General features: G+C 41.5%; 1 protein-coding gene across 1 annotated transcript in view; it reads left to right on the forward strand.

The window, feature by feature from the left end:
- Nucleotides 1-636: 636 nt before the first annotated feature.
- The window catches only part of SGK1 (serum/glucocorticoid regulated kinase 1), a 132,442-nt gene continuing 113,906 nt past the window's right edge, over nucleotides 637-19,172 (forward strand). Inside the window, exon 1 of the mRNA XM_056126053.1 lies at nucleotides 637-917. Coding sequence (XP_055982028.1) covers nucleotides 849-917 — 69 coding nt within the window. The 5' untranslated portion in view covers nucleotides 637-848. The remainder of the gene's footprint in view (nucleotides 918-19,172) is intronic.

A 19,172-nucleotide genomic window follows, 5' to 3' on the forward strand; every position in this document is an offset into this window, starting at 1 on the left:
AGATCAGAAATAAATGGAGTGGCATTTCCGAAGAGAAGGTACACGTATCCGAAGAATTCCAAGGATGCATCAAATAAAAACGATCTACATTTCACATGAAACTCTGGTTTCAATGGTCCTACACCAAAAAGAGAGTGGAGGGGGGGAATGGGGGGAAGGGGCTATGAAAGTAGCTTCCCCAAACCCCAGGGGAATCAACTGCTTTTTCAGTGTTTCCTTCTGCCTTCACTCCATCAGCTGCTCAGATATTCATGACTCGCTGCGTCTTCCAGCCTCGCTTTCTCTCTCTGCCTCTCTGGCGCGGCTCTCTCTCTCTCTCTCTCTCCCTCCCTCCCTCTCTCCCTCCCTCCCTCCGGCTTCTGCTCTTTCTTACTCCTCTCTGCTGCTTAACTACAGCTCCCTCTGGAACTTGCACCATCAAAAACAGCTTTCCTCCCCCAGCAGCCGCCAGAAGCGCATCACCTGGAGCGGAGCGACTCGCCCAGCCGCCAGGTAGCCGGTGGGGGGACGCACCTCCAAGGGTGCCCTTCTCCAGGTCGGTCGTGCCGGGGGGGTAACGCTCCCCCGACTCCGCTGCACCCCCCACCCCCCACGGGGTCCGCTAGCCGGGTGATTGCAAGTGTGTCGGAGCAATGGAAAGAGAAAAGGCACTGCCGGTGGCAACCGAGAGGAAAGAGAGGTTGCTGCAGTAGACGGTGCTGCAGAATGTGTGCGTGAAGGAGCCCTGAGCCCCGCCGGAGTCTCCAGCCCGCTCAGTCTTCATTAACTGTCTCCAGCAGGCGAACCAGATGCCCTAACCAGGCGGGTGGCACCCTGGATCTAAAACTGTGAACTCCCCCCCGTGGAAAATGGTAAACAAAGACATGAATGGATTTCCAGTCAAGAAGTGCTCAGCGTTCCAATTTTTTAAGAAGCGGGTAAGAACAGGTTTTGTTGGTTTCTTTTGTTTTCTGCTCTTCTTGGGGAGGCTTTCCGGAGGTAGGCTTCAGGTTTTCTTGCCCCACCCTGGAGAAGGACCAGCTGCTGGCCACAGTGGTCCAGAGGGGGCTGTCTACACCTGCCTGGATGCTAATTTGTGGGTGGGGGCACCTTGGGAAGAGTTGCTTTGGCCAGAGGGCGTTGGACTGGGATGCCTTGAGGAGACTTGAGGTGGGAATGGGAATTCCTCCCTCAAAGCTGCAAGATTACTGGGGATTCCTAGGAGAACTGTAGTTAGGGATTGAGTGAGTAGCTCTGGCTCTTATCTTTGAAGGGTGCAACTTTTTCCTCCTCTATCATCCAGTCCCTTTAGAGTCCTGTGTTACCACCTTCTCGCCTCAGAAGCAGCTGTTTCTGACTTCCCAGATTCATTCTGCCTATAACTTGCTGATTCTCTCTCTCCGCTAAAATTAGCAAAGGACTAGAATGACCTTTTACAGAAAAGATAGGATCCAGCATTTTAAATCCTCTGCAAGTTGCCTCAGTTTTGTTTGGAAGGACCCTCTTTGGGAGTGCAATGAGCAATCTAAACTGGAACGATTTTGTGTGCATGTGTGTGTGGGGGGGGGGTGTTAGTGACTCTGTCCATTTATTTCTTAAATGTCTTGTTCTTCCGTAGTCTTAATGTATGTTTGTTGTAACTACAAAGGGGGGGGGGGTACTGTTTTGTTTTGTGGGTGTATGGTTGGGGGTGAGAGGAGGTGGGAGGGGATTAGGGAGGGGAGGATTGCTTTGTGGGTGTGTGGTTCATTGCCATCCCAGTTCATGGTCATACTCACACTGGTGGTCTGCTTAAATTTGCGAATTTATATACTAGTGGAGGTAAGAAACAACTGATCATTAAGCTACCAATGACTGACCCTGTTCTGGAGAGTTGAAGCAACTGAAGGGGTCAGGGATCCTCTTTACTGCCCCAGGGCAATTCCATCAAAATGGCTCTCCATTCGTTCTTCCTTCCCTTCCTTCGGTTCCATTCTGTGTTGCTCCTGAAATGTCTGAAATGCAGCACTTCGCTAAACCCACCAGCAGCATGCAATGAATTACCAAACTCCTTCTCTGCACCAAATAGCCAAGCTCAGAAGCCTGGGCCAGCCAGAGGGCCAGTCACAGACTCCCACAAGGCTTTCACTGATTCTGAGTTCACAGCAGCAAAGCCAGATCTTCCCTCAATCTGGTGGCCAAAATCTACGCATTCAAATTGGAGCAAAAGGAACCCACCCTAGTAGGTCTCCTGAGGTGCCCCAGGCCAGGCTTGTCACTAGGGGAGACTTGATGCCAAATCAAAGCAAGTCTGTGCAACTTCTCAGAGCTGCAAGATGTTTTCTCCCTAGCCAGAAGATTTCTTCTCCAGGAGGGGTCCTCCTTTGAAAACTAATTTTCAATGGTAAATAAATATTTTTCTAATAACAAATGTCACAGCCTATAATTCAATGCTTTGTGCCTTTTAAATCAATGTATTTGTTGGTTCTGGGGAGGAGTGTGTGGGACAAGCATGATTTGTAAGGATCACTCGGGTATCTTTAGTCATTCAATATTTTAAATAGATTTTTAAAAAGTCATCACATTTCCCTTGCTATGGAAATTTACTAATGTACTACCTTAGCATCTGGTTAATTTTTGCTTAAAAGCATAATTGACCAAGTGCCTTGCCTTCGATTGTCACCTTGTAGACCTTGACTATTACAAAGAATTAGCCAGAGTACTGATGTCTTATCAGGGTACCTGCAGAGAGCAAGTTTGCCAATGTACCTGGCAAGCAACTCAGTTGTTGGTTTTGTAATCTGGGTGTATCAACTGCTAGAGATGGGATCCCAAACACCCTGTCTTGGTCTCCTTCTCAAGGACAGCAAGTTATAAACAGAATCCAGCTTTAGATCAAGTCATGGACAGCCCCAGGGAGAAATTCTTTGATTCTTGTCTACTGGTAGAGTCGTCAAGGTCTCTGTTCAAAAGTTTTTATTTAAGTTTGAACCATGGCACTATTTGGAGCAAGTGTGTGTGTGTGTGTGTGTGTGTGTGTGTGTGTGTGTGTGATGGTTTTTAACTACACTGCAGATACGTAACTACATATGTAAAACCACAGTACTGAGGCAAATTCCAACCCCTCTCCAACCTTCTTCCTTTCCTCAGAGGTCACTGTTAACCATATCTATGTCTAGACTTTCCAGATCTTTCCTATGAGTTTACATACATAGTCATACACTACAGTGCTTTTGTTTTCTGCTAAGAATAATCCCTTTTTCCTATATTCTATGGTTGAAGTTCCACACATTTCTGCATATTTTATTTTTAACCTAGCTAGACAGTCTTATAAAGGCAACTTTGTCTTGTGCCCACATAAAAACATGAATAAATCTGGGGAGGAGTGAACAAAAGCATAACTTTTTAGGGCTCATTTAAAAGACCCAGGTTTGGACACCCAAACAATGATTATAAAATGCCGAACTAGTGCTTCCCTAGCCTCTGAGACATACATTTCAAAGAGAGTGTGAGAAAAAAGAAAATAGATATTCTGTTCTGTCATTCACTTAGGAAGGCAAGTAAGGATGCCTTTATTGAGTGTTTACTGAGCTCTAAATATTATAGGCAACTCTTTCGCATCTGTTATCTCATTTAGTCCTCAAAACAACTGAATGTAAGAAAGCTATGAAACGTGCAATGTAACTTTGAGAGATTGTTAAATGCCCAGCTCTCAAGGTCACACAGCTAAGAAACAGAAAATTTAAGCTATATTTGACCCAAAGCAAGAGCCTTCCCCCACCCCATTTGTTACCACAAAATCTTTTCCTTACAAGAAAGAATCTTTAAATGTCGGCCTGGCTTATAAAATCTATAAAGGCAGCCAAGCCTCAGCAGATACCCACTCTGGAGTGACAGGGACAGTGAAGGAGGCAACTCAGGGAACCCAGCTTCTGGGACCATAGCAGAGTGGTCATCAGCACTTTAGATTTCTGCTTTCCGTCCTCATATTTTAGAATCTCAGTTCAATGTGCTCCATTTCATTTAGTTGAGATTTGCTGAGCCAAACTTAACTGGTGTCCTATGGTCATGCTCTCTACGCTAATGATAAATTAGCTTTAGAACTCTATGATGATGTTTTATTTCGAGAGGTGCTAAAGGTCATTGAAGGTGAATGGGGAGATGTCCTTGCTAGTTTTATTCCCATAATCCAAGACCTTTAAACATTTTCAATTATTGGTCAGAGAAATAGTTCAAGCGTTCATGCTTTTGCCTTGGATGCTACCAACCCTATACCAATCCCCAGCACCTTTGTGTTCCCTGAGCACCATCTGCAGTGACTTTGAGCATTAGCAGGAATGGCACAAAACTCTTACTCCTAAAAAGAAACCCGAAAAATCAAGCTCTCTATTGTGCTCCAGATTGCCACAGATTTAAACATTTGTTCTCGGTTCTAATGTTTGCATCTTGACTCAGAAAACAAATAGCATTATCTTCAACTGAATAATTCTTTTTAAAAATATTCTTGACATATAAAATAGACAATATAGCCCTAATAACATTAGCCTTTGCAGACAGTCAAAGATATCTACCTGAATAGAATTTCAAATTTGGAATGAACCGTAGATGTTATCTCATTGACCTCTTTGATTAAAGATGAGGAGACCAACTGAGAATGCAGAGGTGAATCACCTATGAATGAGAATGGGCTTAAACTATCCCTCCTGTGTATGGTATTTCCAGATCTCCTGTGCTTTTTCTTCTTTTTGTTCACACGTTTTTCCCTTTTTAACAAATAGAGTAGAAGAATATACATTTCAGATCAAATGTAGTGTTAATACGGCTGGGCATGCTTCTAAAAGGTTATACTATATTCATACTTTACTTTGCTCAAAAGAAAATCTAAGGTAGAACTCTGTTATTCCCATTTCACAGATGAGGAAACTGAGTGCTTGTTTCAAGCTCTTATTTCCATAGCTCATTAATGACAGGGAGCATTTGGATGGACGTGCTTGGTTTTAGATGTTAAATAAACCTGGGTGATCAGAGAAGCGAAAGGGACCGCTGCCCTTTCGCTCCTCCTTTCTCTAAAACTGACAGAGAAAGACAAAAAGATTTTCAGCCCAGGTGTGATATTTATTCTAGCAGAAGCTGAGAATGAAACTAAACTACTTAGAAGTAGTTATTCACAACTGTTCCATAAGCACTTTACTTTTTAATTTTCTTCACTCTCCTATCATGTATGCTTCTGATTTAGATGATAACCAAGATCCTTTTCTTACTTAAAGCCTTCTGCATCTTCTCAGTATAAAACTTGTAGTTGAAAAATAGTAAAGTAAATAAATGAATCAAAAATAATAAAACTTGTAATCAGGATCAAACATCATGCAAAGCCCCTTACTAATGTAATTCTTACCTCACCCCATGTTCCTATTTTACAGTCAAGGAAACCGAGGTTCAGAGAGGTTAAGAAACGTCCCCCAAGGTCACAGTGCTAGGAAGAGGCAGAGTCAGAATACAAACTCAGCCTCCAAGAGACAGCTTTGGATAATCACTGACTTATTAACTGACAGTGCCCACTCCTGAAAGTGCCCCTGTGATGCTTGGTTGGAATGTAGGACCTCACACATGCTAGCCATATGCTCCACCACTTGCAGTGTCTCCCTGGCACTCAGGCTGGGATCTTGAACACGAATGTCCTTACAGTTCCCTCACTGGCGTTAACTGCTCTGGAGTGATCAGTGCCACAGGCTTGGCTAAAGGGTTCTAGAGAGAATTATGATGTAGCGGCAGAAACAGGGAGAAACGTTGGAGAGTTATTTCTCTAGTGATTCCTGAATGTAGTTGGAACGCTTTCCAACAAGTCAGAAGTTTGAAATATGTTTTCCGGTGTCACACTGTAAAAAATCTTTAAGGGGCAGCTGGGGGAGGCCCCAAAGGCTCTTCACCTAGATGTTTGTGTTCGGGGTGCCTCGGGCCGCTCACCCAGCCGGGGCAGCCCGGGCCATGGGGCAGAAGGGCCATGGGGCAGATGGCGGAAGAGGCGAGGAACAGGCAGGTTGATTGATCAGTTGCCATTTATCCCATTCTCCCCACGTGCCTGCCCCAGTCTCTCTGAGCCTCCCATTCTGGTCTCACACTGCTCCTCATTCCCTCTCACACTGCTCCTCATTCCCATCTCCTCCTGTCTCTCCCGCTCATCTCTCCACGCACTCCATCTCACAGCCTGTGCGCTCTCTCTCTCTCTCTCTCTCTCTCTCTCTCTCTCTCTCTCTCTCTCTCTCTCTCTCTCTCTCTCTCTCCACGTGCTTGGGTCTGTATTCTTCTACCTTCTTCTCTCTCTGTCCCTCTCACTAGCTCTCTCCTCTCTCCAGCTCTCTTGCCTCCAACTCCCCTGCAGTCTGGGCTGACCCTTCCCCAAGTCAGGTAGCAAAATCAACATAAGAAAGCCCTTTCTGAGGGCCCACCTAATCTAGTCTAAAGCCCTAGGGCCCACCTAGTCTAAAGCACTTTCTGACTGCCCCAGGCAAAATACCTCCTAAGGTGTTTTTCTCCTTTTCTCGGTCCAAGAACTGTCAACATTTTAATACTAGTTATGTTTGTATGGACACAGTAAGAGATACCATTGAGGCTTGTAGGGCAGTTCTCCTGGGAACATCTTGCCACAGACTCAGACTACAGCGCTCAGGCCAGATTAATCATTCCTAATCCTAGCAGGGTCCAAATCTAGTTATTACTTTTTGGATCATGACAGCATTTACCCATGACCAAGCTCTTAACTTATAGTTAAGCATCATGGTGCTTTGGCCAGGCCCATCTCGATGCCAGGGTAGCACATAGCTTACTGCTTGCCCTGGTTCCATCCAGTCCCTCTTCTGGACCCTGCTTTTGGGGGTGCTAGGAAGTAAAGGCAGCTGAGGCTTAGGTGAGAGAACAGATGCCCAGGAGGGAAATATTACTGAGAGTCACATTACAAAAGCATGTCTTCTTGTGTCCATATGAAAAGGACATTGCTCTGAATAACCAATGCAAAGGACTTAGGAAGAAGAAAAAAACAATATTTATAAGTCAGTAGAGCACAAAGAAAGTTACAAAATAAACGTAGAGGAATGGGAGCACTGTGATGGGAGCAACCCAATAAATCTAAACTACCTGAGTCTATGCAGGAAGGACAAAACAGTGTTATCCTACAGCACACTTAATCATACTTCCCAGAACCACGGAGACTGCAGGCTTCCTCTGTGCTTCAAAAGTAGCTTCCAACCTACTCCTTCTTCAGAAGTAGCTTCTATCTAAGCTTTTTGGGGCCCTTTTGTTTGTGCTTCCGCTGCAACACTCTCACATTATTAAGATGGTTTTAGTTGCCTGTGGCTCCCAAGGAGATCTTCAAGGACAGAAGAAGTCATTGCCTTGTTCAATACAGCCTCTGCTTGCCAAACTATTATTTGTTGAATCAAAGTATGAATCAGATGAATGGTCTTTCTATCACTTTTTCCCTAAGTCACCTTGTCCTCCTCCCACTTCCTTTTAGATATTGCATATATTTTATTCCCTACATATTTGGATATGGATTATATATACAAAGGCACACTGAAGAATAACAAGTCTAGTTGAAAGGCAGATCATCACTACCCCTTCTGACATGGACTAAAAGAAACTTGAACTCAGCTAAATCCAGTGCCCACAACACAATATTTCTTTTCTTTAAAATAAAAAAATCCATTTAATTAAAGAACTGTGATTTACAAAGTTACTGATAGATGAGTTTTAGACTTACAATGTCCTGGCACCAGTGTCAACTTCCTCTGTCAGTGTTTCAAAGTTCCCTTCAGCCTCTCTAGCCTCTCACCTTGACAGGCACATTTTAAAGTTTGGTGGCTCTAGTTTGGATCTCATGTTTTTAATTTTGTGGAGTCTGTGGTTTTGACACATAGCTATACCATTCCTCCACATTACCAATATACTCAAGGTCTCTGACCCCTATTTCCAACACTACTTTTTTCATCTTTCTTCCCACTCTCATTTCTTTCCTTCTCTGTTCTTCTCTTCCCCATTCTCTGGGGTTAAGGCTGATCTAGACATCTACCCTTTACTTCTACATTTCCTTGTCCAGTCATTCTATATACCATAGTTAAGTGAGATCTTCCTGTGTTTATCGGTCTTCTATCTTACTTCACTCAACATGATATCTTCCAGTTGCAACCAGGTTGCAACAAATTGCATTATTTTATCTTTCCTTGCAGCTGCATAGTATTCCATTATATATATATATATACACACACACACACACACATATATATACCGTATCTTCATAATCCACTCTTTGTTTTTAAATGTAGGAGTACTGCTATTTATTAAGCCATTGATTAAGCTGGTAATCCACTAATATGTCATTGGATACCTAGGTTGATTCCGTATCTTAGCTATTGTACTAAGTGCGTCAATGAATAATGGTGTGCATATGTCCTTTTGAGTGGTTGTTTTCAATACATCTTTTTTATAATGTTTTTCCTGTCAGGCTAAACAAGATAGATGTGAAAATGTAACCACCCTCTGTCTGTCTCTCTCTATCATGCTACACAGTTATGCTTTACATTTTCTCCCACCTAAAAATCCTAAAAACATCCAAAAATTATTTCCCTTTATTTTTCAATGTAGTCTCAAGAGTTACTGAGTGTGAACAAAGGTTTGAACTCAAGGTGCTTTTTCACTTTAACCCATAAATCTTATAGCATTTCTACTGGAGCAAGGTCAAACTTTGCTGGTTAAGTTTGGCTGTACTGAGGAATTATTCTTCAGTCCCACAGAATATAGGTGATGAGCTGTTCTCAGCTACTACAGAAGTGGTTGCCCCAGCAGTTCTCAAGAAAGTCCCTATGATAATTAGGCTCTCACTCTGCTGCAGTGTTTGGGAAATATTTTGAATGGAAAGTGTCGCAGAGTTCCTTGAAAGTTCCATTTTTTGAAAAATTGGTACAGAAGTGTTAGTGCCATATATAACACTGAAGTAAGAAATATTCTGAGCTCACCCATAGTTTACGTTCTGTGAATGCGTAATAAGAGCAAGCCAAGTTAACGCGGGGAGTGGGAAGCCATGGAAACACAAGTCCCCAATTGAATATTTGAGATTATAAATACATAAGAAAAGAATTACGCAGGAATTGGAATTCATAGAAAAGCTTCATTAGTAATTTAGGTCAAGTTAAAGAGAGTTCATTAGAGGAACTACTGTGAAGGTAAATTTTTAAAGGCTGATTTGTTTAAATGTATACTTCTGAAATGTTAAGTCCCAAAAGTTAAAGAGTCAGTGTCAACATTCTGATCACTGGCAGCTAAGAAGACTCCAGACTTATGGGTAGGACAGTATCTAGGACAGTAATTCCTAATGTGTCAGCTTGTCTGAGTGTAGAAGTATTGGCTCCTTACTCGAATGGAAATAAGAATTTTGTTCCCTTCCAGAGCGTTTAAGGTTAAACTCACAGGGCAAACAAACTCCACAGGGACTTTAGCTGAAGGAGTATACGGTAGCTCTCTAAGGGATTACCGTCCTTGCTGATACAGAAGTCAACTGTGGTGTGACCCTGAGCTTCAGGGCTACCTCCTGGCCCAGAAGTTAGAAGTGCAGTTGTGTTGACCTGCCCAGTCTTGAGTCCAAGGGTAGAGCCACCAGCAAACACCAGCTTCCTTCAGTCTCACAGTGAGGGTGGCAGGTTTTAAAAGATGATGAGTGGGATAAAGAGGAGGATGTGGGAAGAAAGGAAAAACAGATAGTGAGGCAAGTGAGGCGCTGCTCTGGCGGCCTTCTGCAGCTGCACAGCCTTGGAGAAAGGATTACTGTTAAGAGTTTGTTTACAAGCACACCTATTTCTTCGCTGCATTCTGAAATGATTTCGTAAGGTCTTACAACGAAGGGAAATAAAGATCAGGTCTGTATCCAGGGCAGTAGGAGACTCTTCCCCTCCATTGTTGTACCAGATGCCAAAATATTACTCTGGTTGCTTTCCAGAGCGTGCTGTGGCAATTTTTTTTGAGGGTTTTTTTTTTATTATTAAATTTTCATTAGTGAAGCACCATGAGCTACAGTTGTCACTGTCACTGTCACTGTCCTCCCGTACAGTTGTAGACTTACAAATTTTGTGCTTGGGTTTCAATTATACAATGATTATACAATGATCAAACACCCATCCCTCCACCAGTGCCCATTCTCCACCACCGTGGATCCCAGTATCCCTCCCACCCCTTTCCCACCCCACCCATCCCACCCTGCCTCTGTGGCAGGGCATTCCCTTTTGTTCTCTGTCTCCTTTTGGGTGTTGTGGTTTGCAAAAGAGGCATTGAGTGGCAACCATGTTTGGTCTATAGTCCACTTTCAGCATGCTTCTCCCATTCTGGGAAGATCCTCCCAACACCCTTTATTTGGTGCTCCCTTCTCTATCTGAGCTCCCTTTTCCCCTAGCATGTGTGGCTGGCCTCCAATGTGGCAATTTTTTTTTCTGGGAAAAATCCACTTAACTATTTTAGTCTCATTGGGGTCACCTTGATCACTTTTTTCTTCCTGGGTCAGGGTACTCACCCAAAATACCATTTGATAGCAATGGTTGATCATGTGGCCCTTCCCTCCTATTTCTTTCTCCCTCACCTCAGTCCTCCTTTTTCTCCTCTTTCTGTGCTTCTTGCCTCCCATCCCATTTCTTTTTAGGGTAATTTCACATCAAGGGAAAGGAAGAGAAGCCTATAGTGAAACACTCAGGCTCCATAGAAAATGCAGAACTCAAGCTTTGTTTTGTTTTTTAACCTGCTGTCATTAAGAATATTTTGTATTCTGAGTTTGAGATCAACCAGTATGGAAGACTCTGCTGAATCTAAGATTTTGATTTCTAGAAATAACCAGGTCAAGGTCTCCAAAATGTTAAAACATTTTTTTTCTTTCCACATATTATTTTTAAAAAAAAAATGTGCACTGTGATTTACAAAGTAATTCACAGATAAGTTTTAGACATACAATGTTGCAGCACCAACACCAATCCCACCACCAGTGTCAGCTTCCCTCTACCAATGTTTCCAAGTTCCCTCCCATATCCCCCACCCTACCCCAATCCCCCACCTCACCACCACCACCTGCCCTCTTGACAGGCACCTTTCTAAGTTTGGCTGCTAAAATTTGGGTCTTTTGATTTCAAGGTGCTAAAACATTTTCAGAATGAAGTTCTTATAGGACCAACATCAAAATATTCCTCAGAAGAAAAGAAAAACCCTAAAGCTTATAGCTTGAGAATTAAAAATAAGTAATAGTACTTAACTTTGATAGTTGCTAATTAAAAATATCATCTTCCCATAAAAAGAACGCTCTAATAATTTACTATATTGACTGAAACATGAACTTTTCTGGATTAGTATTGTTGGAAATAAAATATGAGAAGACAGACTGTGAGGATATAGTTCCCGTAGTGGTTAAAAGTTCATGGTAGGGCTGGAGACATAGTCCAGAGGGTAAGGCACCACCAGGGATGATTGCTGAGCACAGAGTCAGAAGGAAGCCCTGAACACAGTTGGGTGTAGCCCCCCAAAATAAACAAAAGATCATGCATGGTTAAGAGGCAAAGCAGTGAAGAGTGCTTTAGAAAAAGACAGCGTTAAAAATGGGGAAAAAAATGTTTAATGAACCTCTCCGCACATTCTTCAACTTGCAGTCACCTGCATTTTAACATGAGACGCATATCTCAGCACTCTCCCCTACCCACCAGAAGCCTATGTTCTCTCTTGAATACCTCTCTAAATCTCTCTGTGTCTGTCTGCCTGCCTGCCTGCCTGCCTGTCTGTCTGTCTGTCTCTCTCTCTAAATAAAATTATTTTACACCATTAAAACACAAAATAAAATGACCCCTTCCTGCAGCTCCAGATAGCATCTCTGAATGTTATAATTAAAAACTTCCTGAGAATAGGGAGCCTGTCTGTCTGGTTCACAGCTGTGAGATCCTTGTACATAGCAGAAACTCAATAATATCTGTTTAATGAATCAATAAAAAGACTTTAATCAGCATTTGGGGGAGGAGGTAGCATATGTGATTGTGCTACCATGACTTGGTAAAAGGAAGGGTATTGATAAAGAGAGGAAGAAAGAATTCCAGTCTTTGAATTTCTACTGCTTCTAAGGCAAACTATCTGTTCTCGCAAAAAGAGAGAGAGAGAGAGAGAGAGAGAGAGAGAGAGAGAAATAGAATAAAATTAAATTTGAGGAAGAATGGAAAGAATTAGCACTTTTTCCTTACTGTACTAATAAGCTCTTAACCAGGAAATGAAATGATGTTTTTGTTTGGATAAGCTTGGTAGGAAATAGAGCACTGAAATCTAAATTAGGTTCTATTTTGATGATTGGGTTGGTGTTTTTATGGATCTGTATTTAAAGGGGGCCCCTCCCTAGGCTCAGCTGGATCTTCTGAAGCTCACTTACTAACAAAGCAAGAGACTTTCTTGGGCAAGGTGGTTTGAGGGGAGCGGCAGGGACAGGGAGCAGGGAGAGAAGACTGCTCTGCCTCAGGGCCTGCAGTTAGGGTTTTGGTTATTCTCTTGTGTTTGGAGACCACACTCAGATGTGCTCAGGCTTGCGCCTAGCTCTGCACTCAGGGATCACTATTGGTGGGCGGGCTCCGAGGACCCTCTGTGTTAGTGTGGGTCAAACCTGAGTCAGAAGATAGATGAGGGCACATTCTGACAACATTAGCTGGAAATGAACGCTCTGGACAGGAACTGAATGTTGCAAGTAGGTAAAGGGATATTCGTGATAACCTTTCAGCTTAATGCCTAAAATGAGAGAGAGAGAGAGAGAGAGAGAGAGAGAGAGAGAGAGAGAGAGAGAGAGAGAAAGAGAGAGAGAGAGAGAAGAGAGGTGTTTGCCATGTAAATATGTAAATAGGCTGGGGTGGGGGGAGTTGGAGACATGGGAGAGAAACTGGGGGCATTGGTGCTGGGAAATTACACTGGTGGAAAAATGGGTGTTGCAACATTATATGACTGAAACTTAATCATGAACATCTTTGTAGAAAGAAAGAAAGAAAGAAAGAAAGAAAGAAAGAAAGAAAGAAAGAAAGAAAGGAAGGAAGGAAGGAAGGAAGGAAGGAAGGAAGAAGAAATAGAGAGAAAGAAAGAGAGAGAGAAAGAAAGAGTGAGTCATAACAAGGCAAGCAGTCTGGCTGCTATGCTGTCTCTCTGGTCCCTGAAGTCTAGTTTTTTAAGGAGAATCAACTTTCTCTGTGTCACAGGCCCACTCAGCTTTATTGTATCCACATTTGGTGGCATCTCTCAGTCAGTATGAATTTTCTGCTGGGAAATGCAGAGTGGTGGAGGAGGATTCTGGGAGGACAGAATTCTAACAGGACCTACTGTGCGTGTTGCTCAGTCTCTGCTTGGACAGTTGTGCTGGTCACTCCTCACACAGTTGCTGGTTCCCTGATCCACCGCAACAAATAGTAGAGTTATTTGGGAAGTGGTCCCCTGAAAACTGGATGTAAATATTCTTTCTAAATCCTTGTGACAAGTTGGAGTGCTTGATTTATGAATCCCCCTATCTTTTATGTCATTTTCACTGTAAGTAATCAGAAAAGATTAATAACTATATTTATTTATAGTTTCCTGAATAATCTGTTCAATGTAAATGTAAAACTTGTAGAGTTGAGAGACAGGAAAAATATCTATTCATGCAAGGAAGTAATCAACATCATTGTCAATCCATCTTTGGGGTGAGAAGTCAGGAAAGGTTCCAAAAACTATCTTCTATTTTCATAGGGAAATAAAGATTGTACTCATTTGTTAGAGGATTTCTAGTTTCTGACTGTTGCAAAGTCGTAGCTTAAAACATAGAAATGTACTGTCTCAAAAACAGTGTCAAACAAACACTGTCCTCCCATTGTTCATCGATTTGCTTGAGCGGGCCCAGTAATGTCTCCATTTTGAGACTTGTTGTTACTGTGTTTGGTGTATTGCATATGCCACGGGTAGCTTGCCAGGCTTTGCCATGTGCGCAAGATACTCTCGGTAGCTTGCTGAGCTCTCCAAGAGGGGGCAGAGGAAATGAACCCTGGTCAGCCAGGCCAGCCGCATGCAAGGCAAACGCCCTACTGCTGTGCTACCGCTCCAGCATACTTACTTACTCAAAAGATAAAAAGAAAGAAATGCACTGTCTCAATACAGTCAGGCCAAAAGTCCAAGAATAAAATGTTGGCCCAACTGGTTCCTTTTGAGGACATGAGAGAATGTGCTCCACACCACTCTTCCTTGCTTATTGATGGCCATCTTCTCCCTGTATGTAATTTATTTGTCTGTATCCATCCAAACTGCCCTCTTTTATGAGGACACCACTCTTTGGATCCAGGACCACTTGTTCTTAACTTAAATATTTCTTGCTCTAGGGACAGGGACAAAATACAGGAGATAAAGCACTTTCTTGCACATGGCTAATCCTATTTCAATCCCTTCACTGCATACTATCTCCTAAGCACTGCCAGGAGTCATCTCTTAGCCAGGAGTAAACCCTGAGCATATCTCAGTATGCCTGCCTCTCCACCTGCCCCCACCAAAAAACCCCAACAAAATCAAACACAAACAAACAAAGAAAAACTCCTTCCAGGTAGACTCACATGTAGAGTTCTTCGGACTTCACAGAACTTTATGATTCTTGAAGGCACACAATTCAACTGTAATAGAGATTTTACCCTTAGTCATTAAAGCGTCATTTAGATCTGAAAGGAGCATACTCAGAGCCCTTAGAATGGACTCTAACGTGGAATATTTTTCTTGTGTCAAAATTTTGGTAAATACTGCAAAACAAACAAAATGCAAAAAAACTATTACTCTGTATAATACTGTGAAATTGGTTTGGAGGCTAATAACATGTTTAAAATAAATGTGGCAATGTGGTAGATATGGAAAGTGAGTAGTAATTTGGAAAATTCCTACTAAATTTTGTATAATTAAGTTTTAGGAGCTACATGGCTGGTAGGGTGTTTATTGTAGCATTGAAGAACTACACTAAATTATAATGAACTCTAAATGAATTTCTTTGAAGAAAATAAATGCCATTGGTTCTCTCTTTCAAACTATTGACCTCAGAGACTGAATATTACATAGTAAGAACAAACGCCTGGCAAGTATTATAAACAGAGTCTTAGTTATCAGTTTTGATAAAGTAGTCATATCTAATTTATTTGTCTATTTGTCAACTTTTACACCATCCCCACCTTGCTGCTAACAGATGGCAAAGCCATTGCTAATAATTCCTATTTCAAAATTAATGCTTTAAGGCAGGTATCTGTGAGCCATCCCTCAGACCTGATCTCAATTATAAGGAATTTAAGAATGCAATTATTTTTCATCCGATAATTTCACAGTGCTTGTGTTGTTCTTTTTATTTTTTCCAGAAATCAGAGCAATGAAAATTTCTGATAGTTTTTTTCCTTCCTCAAGCCATAAATCTTAAAACCATAGATATAGAATCCATGTTAACATTTCTCTGTATTCTCAGCAGCAGCAGCCAACATGATGTGTGTTAAATGAGGACATAACAAATTACTTGGTTCCTTCACTCTTATCATCATACCCCAGGCTCAGAATCTCTGACTAATCTCCCTGTTATATGCTCGCTATAGCACCTGCACTTTTTTTTTTAATCTTTCAATCTGTTATCCTCTATTGGCAAAGCTATTTTACTAATTTCCTTAGCATTAATTAATATCCTCCTGGATTATGACCTTTACAAGGACAGGAAATTTCTCTTTGCTTTACAATTATTCTGTCACAGCCTGGTACTTTGGGAGTTATCGACATACTTCTGGTAACAAATAGAAAGATAGAAATTTGTGAAATTTTTGTTTTTGTGTTGTTTTTGAAGGAGAAGGTAGAAGAGTTCATTTGAAAAGCGACATAGAAATTAAATCTTCGAAATAACATTGTGCTTTATTTTAACAAGAGTATATGTAAAGCTCCCACATATAAAACACATTTGTGTTCTTTTTTCTGGGGGAGGGGTACAGTTGGTGGTTTACAGAGGCCACTCCTGGCTGTGCTCAGGAGCAATGCCCACTGGTGCTCGGAAGACTGTGTGCAATGCTGGGTATTCAAACTAGGGTCACTGCTGCAGCCACATGCAAGGCGAGCACCTAACCCTTTGTACTAGCTTCTGACCTGCATGTCTATTCTATCACTTATAAAGACCCACATAGTAAATTGCTCTTATAGTTGAACAGCTGGTTAGAGATTCTTCCCCCGCCCCCCGAAGGAAATCACACAACATGATAATATAACACTCAAGTTTGCCTCAGTTGCCAGGAAACTCAAAGCTAAATATAAAGGTAAATTTCAGCGAGCAAATTAAACAGATCCTTAGAAATTCAGTTGCTGAATTTGGTTTTGATCCGGTGGGGGTTTTTTTTTGTGGGCTCTCTTGTTATGTGTAGCTCGTGGCAAACTGCCACTGATATTTTTAAATATAAGACAGAAAACATAATTATACCAATGCAATACTATGATGGTAAATGCACACAGAGACAAATGAAATTTGAAGATTTGAACTGCTTTCTGGGCCAGAGAGGTTGTACACAAAGTAAGGCACTTGTTTTGCGCATGGCAGTCCCAGTTTGATTCCCTGTCACCAAGCATGACACTTAGACACTGCCAGAGATCACTCCAGACCACAGACCCAGGAATAGCCTCTAAGCACACTGAATGTGGTGCTCCCTGCACAAATAAATGATTTGTTTCTACACAATATTTTCTTCTTGAAAATTTTTGTCCCATGCCAGAGAAATAAATTACAAAGACCAGTGAAGACCAATCTGTGTGTGTGTGTGTGTGTGTGTGTGTGTGTGTGTGTGTGTGTGATACTATAAATTGAGCACCAGTCTTCCACATGCAAGATCTGTTCTCCACCACTGAGCACATCCCTGGCCAAAGAACCAGTAATAATTTTTAAACTATCGGTTTATTTTCTCAGATACACAACATAAGCCATTTGTACTCAGAGTCAAACTATAGCAATGTTTGCCGCTTGTTCCACCAAACTGCAGTCTAATTTTCTAAATTGTATACAATTGTACTAAATTTATGTTTATCCTATTGTGCATAACAAAATATTCAAAACTTAGTAATCAAAACGACTATTGTTTTTGTTGTTGTTTTGCTCATGAGCCCATGGATTAGGAATTTGGGTTGACTCATTCAGATGGTTCTGTTGTTTGATGTTGGCCGGGGCTGCATAGCTGGGAGGGTGTTTATTATAGCATATTTCTTGGCGACATTCAGCAGGTGGATAGGCTAGGTCAGAAGTACACAAAAACTCCACTCTGTTGTCTGGTGTTTCTGGTGCTTTGTGATGCTTCTATATTCTCTTTCTCTCACTGTCTAGGTTGGATTGCCTCTCAGCATCATTATCTTAAACTTACCTTGCTTAAAGCCGTGAAGGCCACTAGCTTCTCATAGAATGAAATTCAAGAGATAAGTGAAAGCTCTATATTTTGAAATGTCCAGCTGTGGAGGGTAGCCATGGTCACTGATTTAACTCATTAAAAGAAAGTCAGAGGACCAAGTCAAATTTAAGCATGGACAGAATAAACTTATCACTGAGAAGAGTAACTAAGTGGAACTATTGAATAGTTCTATTTCTGCCTCTAAAAGATAGTACTATTTTCCAATTTAGACCCAACAATAATGAAAATTTCTTTAACCTTTTAAAACAGAAACTACAATCCAGAAGTAGAAGCAACTCTCAGATCTTTAAGGTAAAGGTAAAGGCCCTCCCGTTGATCGTCGATTTGCTCGAGCGGGCCCAGTAACGTCTCCATTGGAGACTTTGTTGTTACTGTGTCTGGCATATTGAATACTCTCGGTAGCTTGCCGGGCTCTCCGAGAGGGGCGGAGGAATCGAACTCGGGTCGGCCATGTTGGTCGCTTGTAAGGCGAACGCCCTACCCGCTGTGCTATCGCTCCAGCCCTTTAGAGAAAGAAAATATTTAAGGAATCCTGACTTTGGGTGAGATGAGACTTTGAGTGAAATTTTTCTCTTGACCAGCCTTGTAACATTGGGCAAACTATTTTATGTTACATAAAATAACTAAAAGTACATAATACACCTTATAGAATGCTTGTGAGAAATAAGTGGAAAGATGTATTTTGCTTAATCATTCAGTTCCAGTGCTGGTTCAAACTATGCACTAAAAACATTAGATATTATAAACATAGACCTTTAAAATTATGACCTGCTTTTTCTAGTCAACCTTTACACACTTCTTGTTGAGGTACAAAATGTGATTTGACTCATATGTGGACCTGTACACATACTGTTATAAAACCTTTTTGCTTTTGGATTTCATTATTGAAAGGTTATTTTTCAAAACAACAAACCAGCCAACCTTTGCACCTTCAGCAGGTTCACTTTGGGCTATTTTATTGTTTCCATAAGCTTAGGAACCAGTGAACATAATTTCTGTTCTATAGGTACTTGTCCCTAGGAGCAACTATAAATGCCTTACTTCATTGCCAAAATAGCATGCCATTTGCATAAAACCTCATTAAATTAAAGAACACCAAATTACTCTGTTCTTTTCAGCTTTCTATGCACAAGGGACTGAGGGAAGACTAGCTCTCCAAATCCTTATGTCCAACATCTGATCTGTTATTGATGAGAGTCTTTTTGAATTTTATACCACATTTTGTTTTCTCATCTGTCTTGAGTTGTCAAATAAAAACTGGAAACCCATTTGAAATTCAAAATCCCAAACAACTGATAGGCACTATGGAAGTTATCTTTGAAGTCATTGAGTTGCTCGTCTTTTGACTTAAATGCTCAAAATCTATATTGAAAGGTATCTTATCCTCCTATTAGCTTTTACTCTAAGATAAAGCCCTGTTATTCTGTGTGTCTTTTGTCATAAGAACATATATCCTCATCTTAAATTTCAGCCTGCCACCCTTAGCCACACCCCTCCCCCCCATGAGGTTTGTATGGCACAGGGATTAATCAGGTTCTCCTTTGATCTTCAGTTTATTTATTAATCTCTCTGGATCTTTCTGCTCCATCCAAACTAATATAGAAGTGACTCAGACAAGATCTTCTCCCTCCTCCCATCTCTTCTCATCCTTTTCCCTCTCATTCTGGTTTACCATCTCTTTTACTTTCTCTATTCTGCCTCCTCTGCCTTCCCCATCTCTTAGAAGTACACACATTCACCCATTTCCATGGTTTAATT

This window comes from Sorex fumeus, unplaced genomic scaffold, assembly GCF_029834395.1.
Source record: "Sorex fumeus unplaced genomic scaffold, SorFum_2.1 ptg000061l, whole genome shotgun sequence".
NCBI classification, from domain to species: domain Eukaryota; kingdom Metazoa; phylum Chordata; class Mammalia; order Eulipotyphla; family Soricidae; genus Sorex; species Sorex fumeus.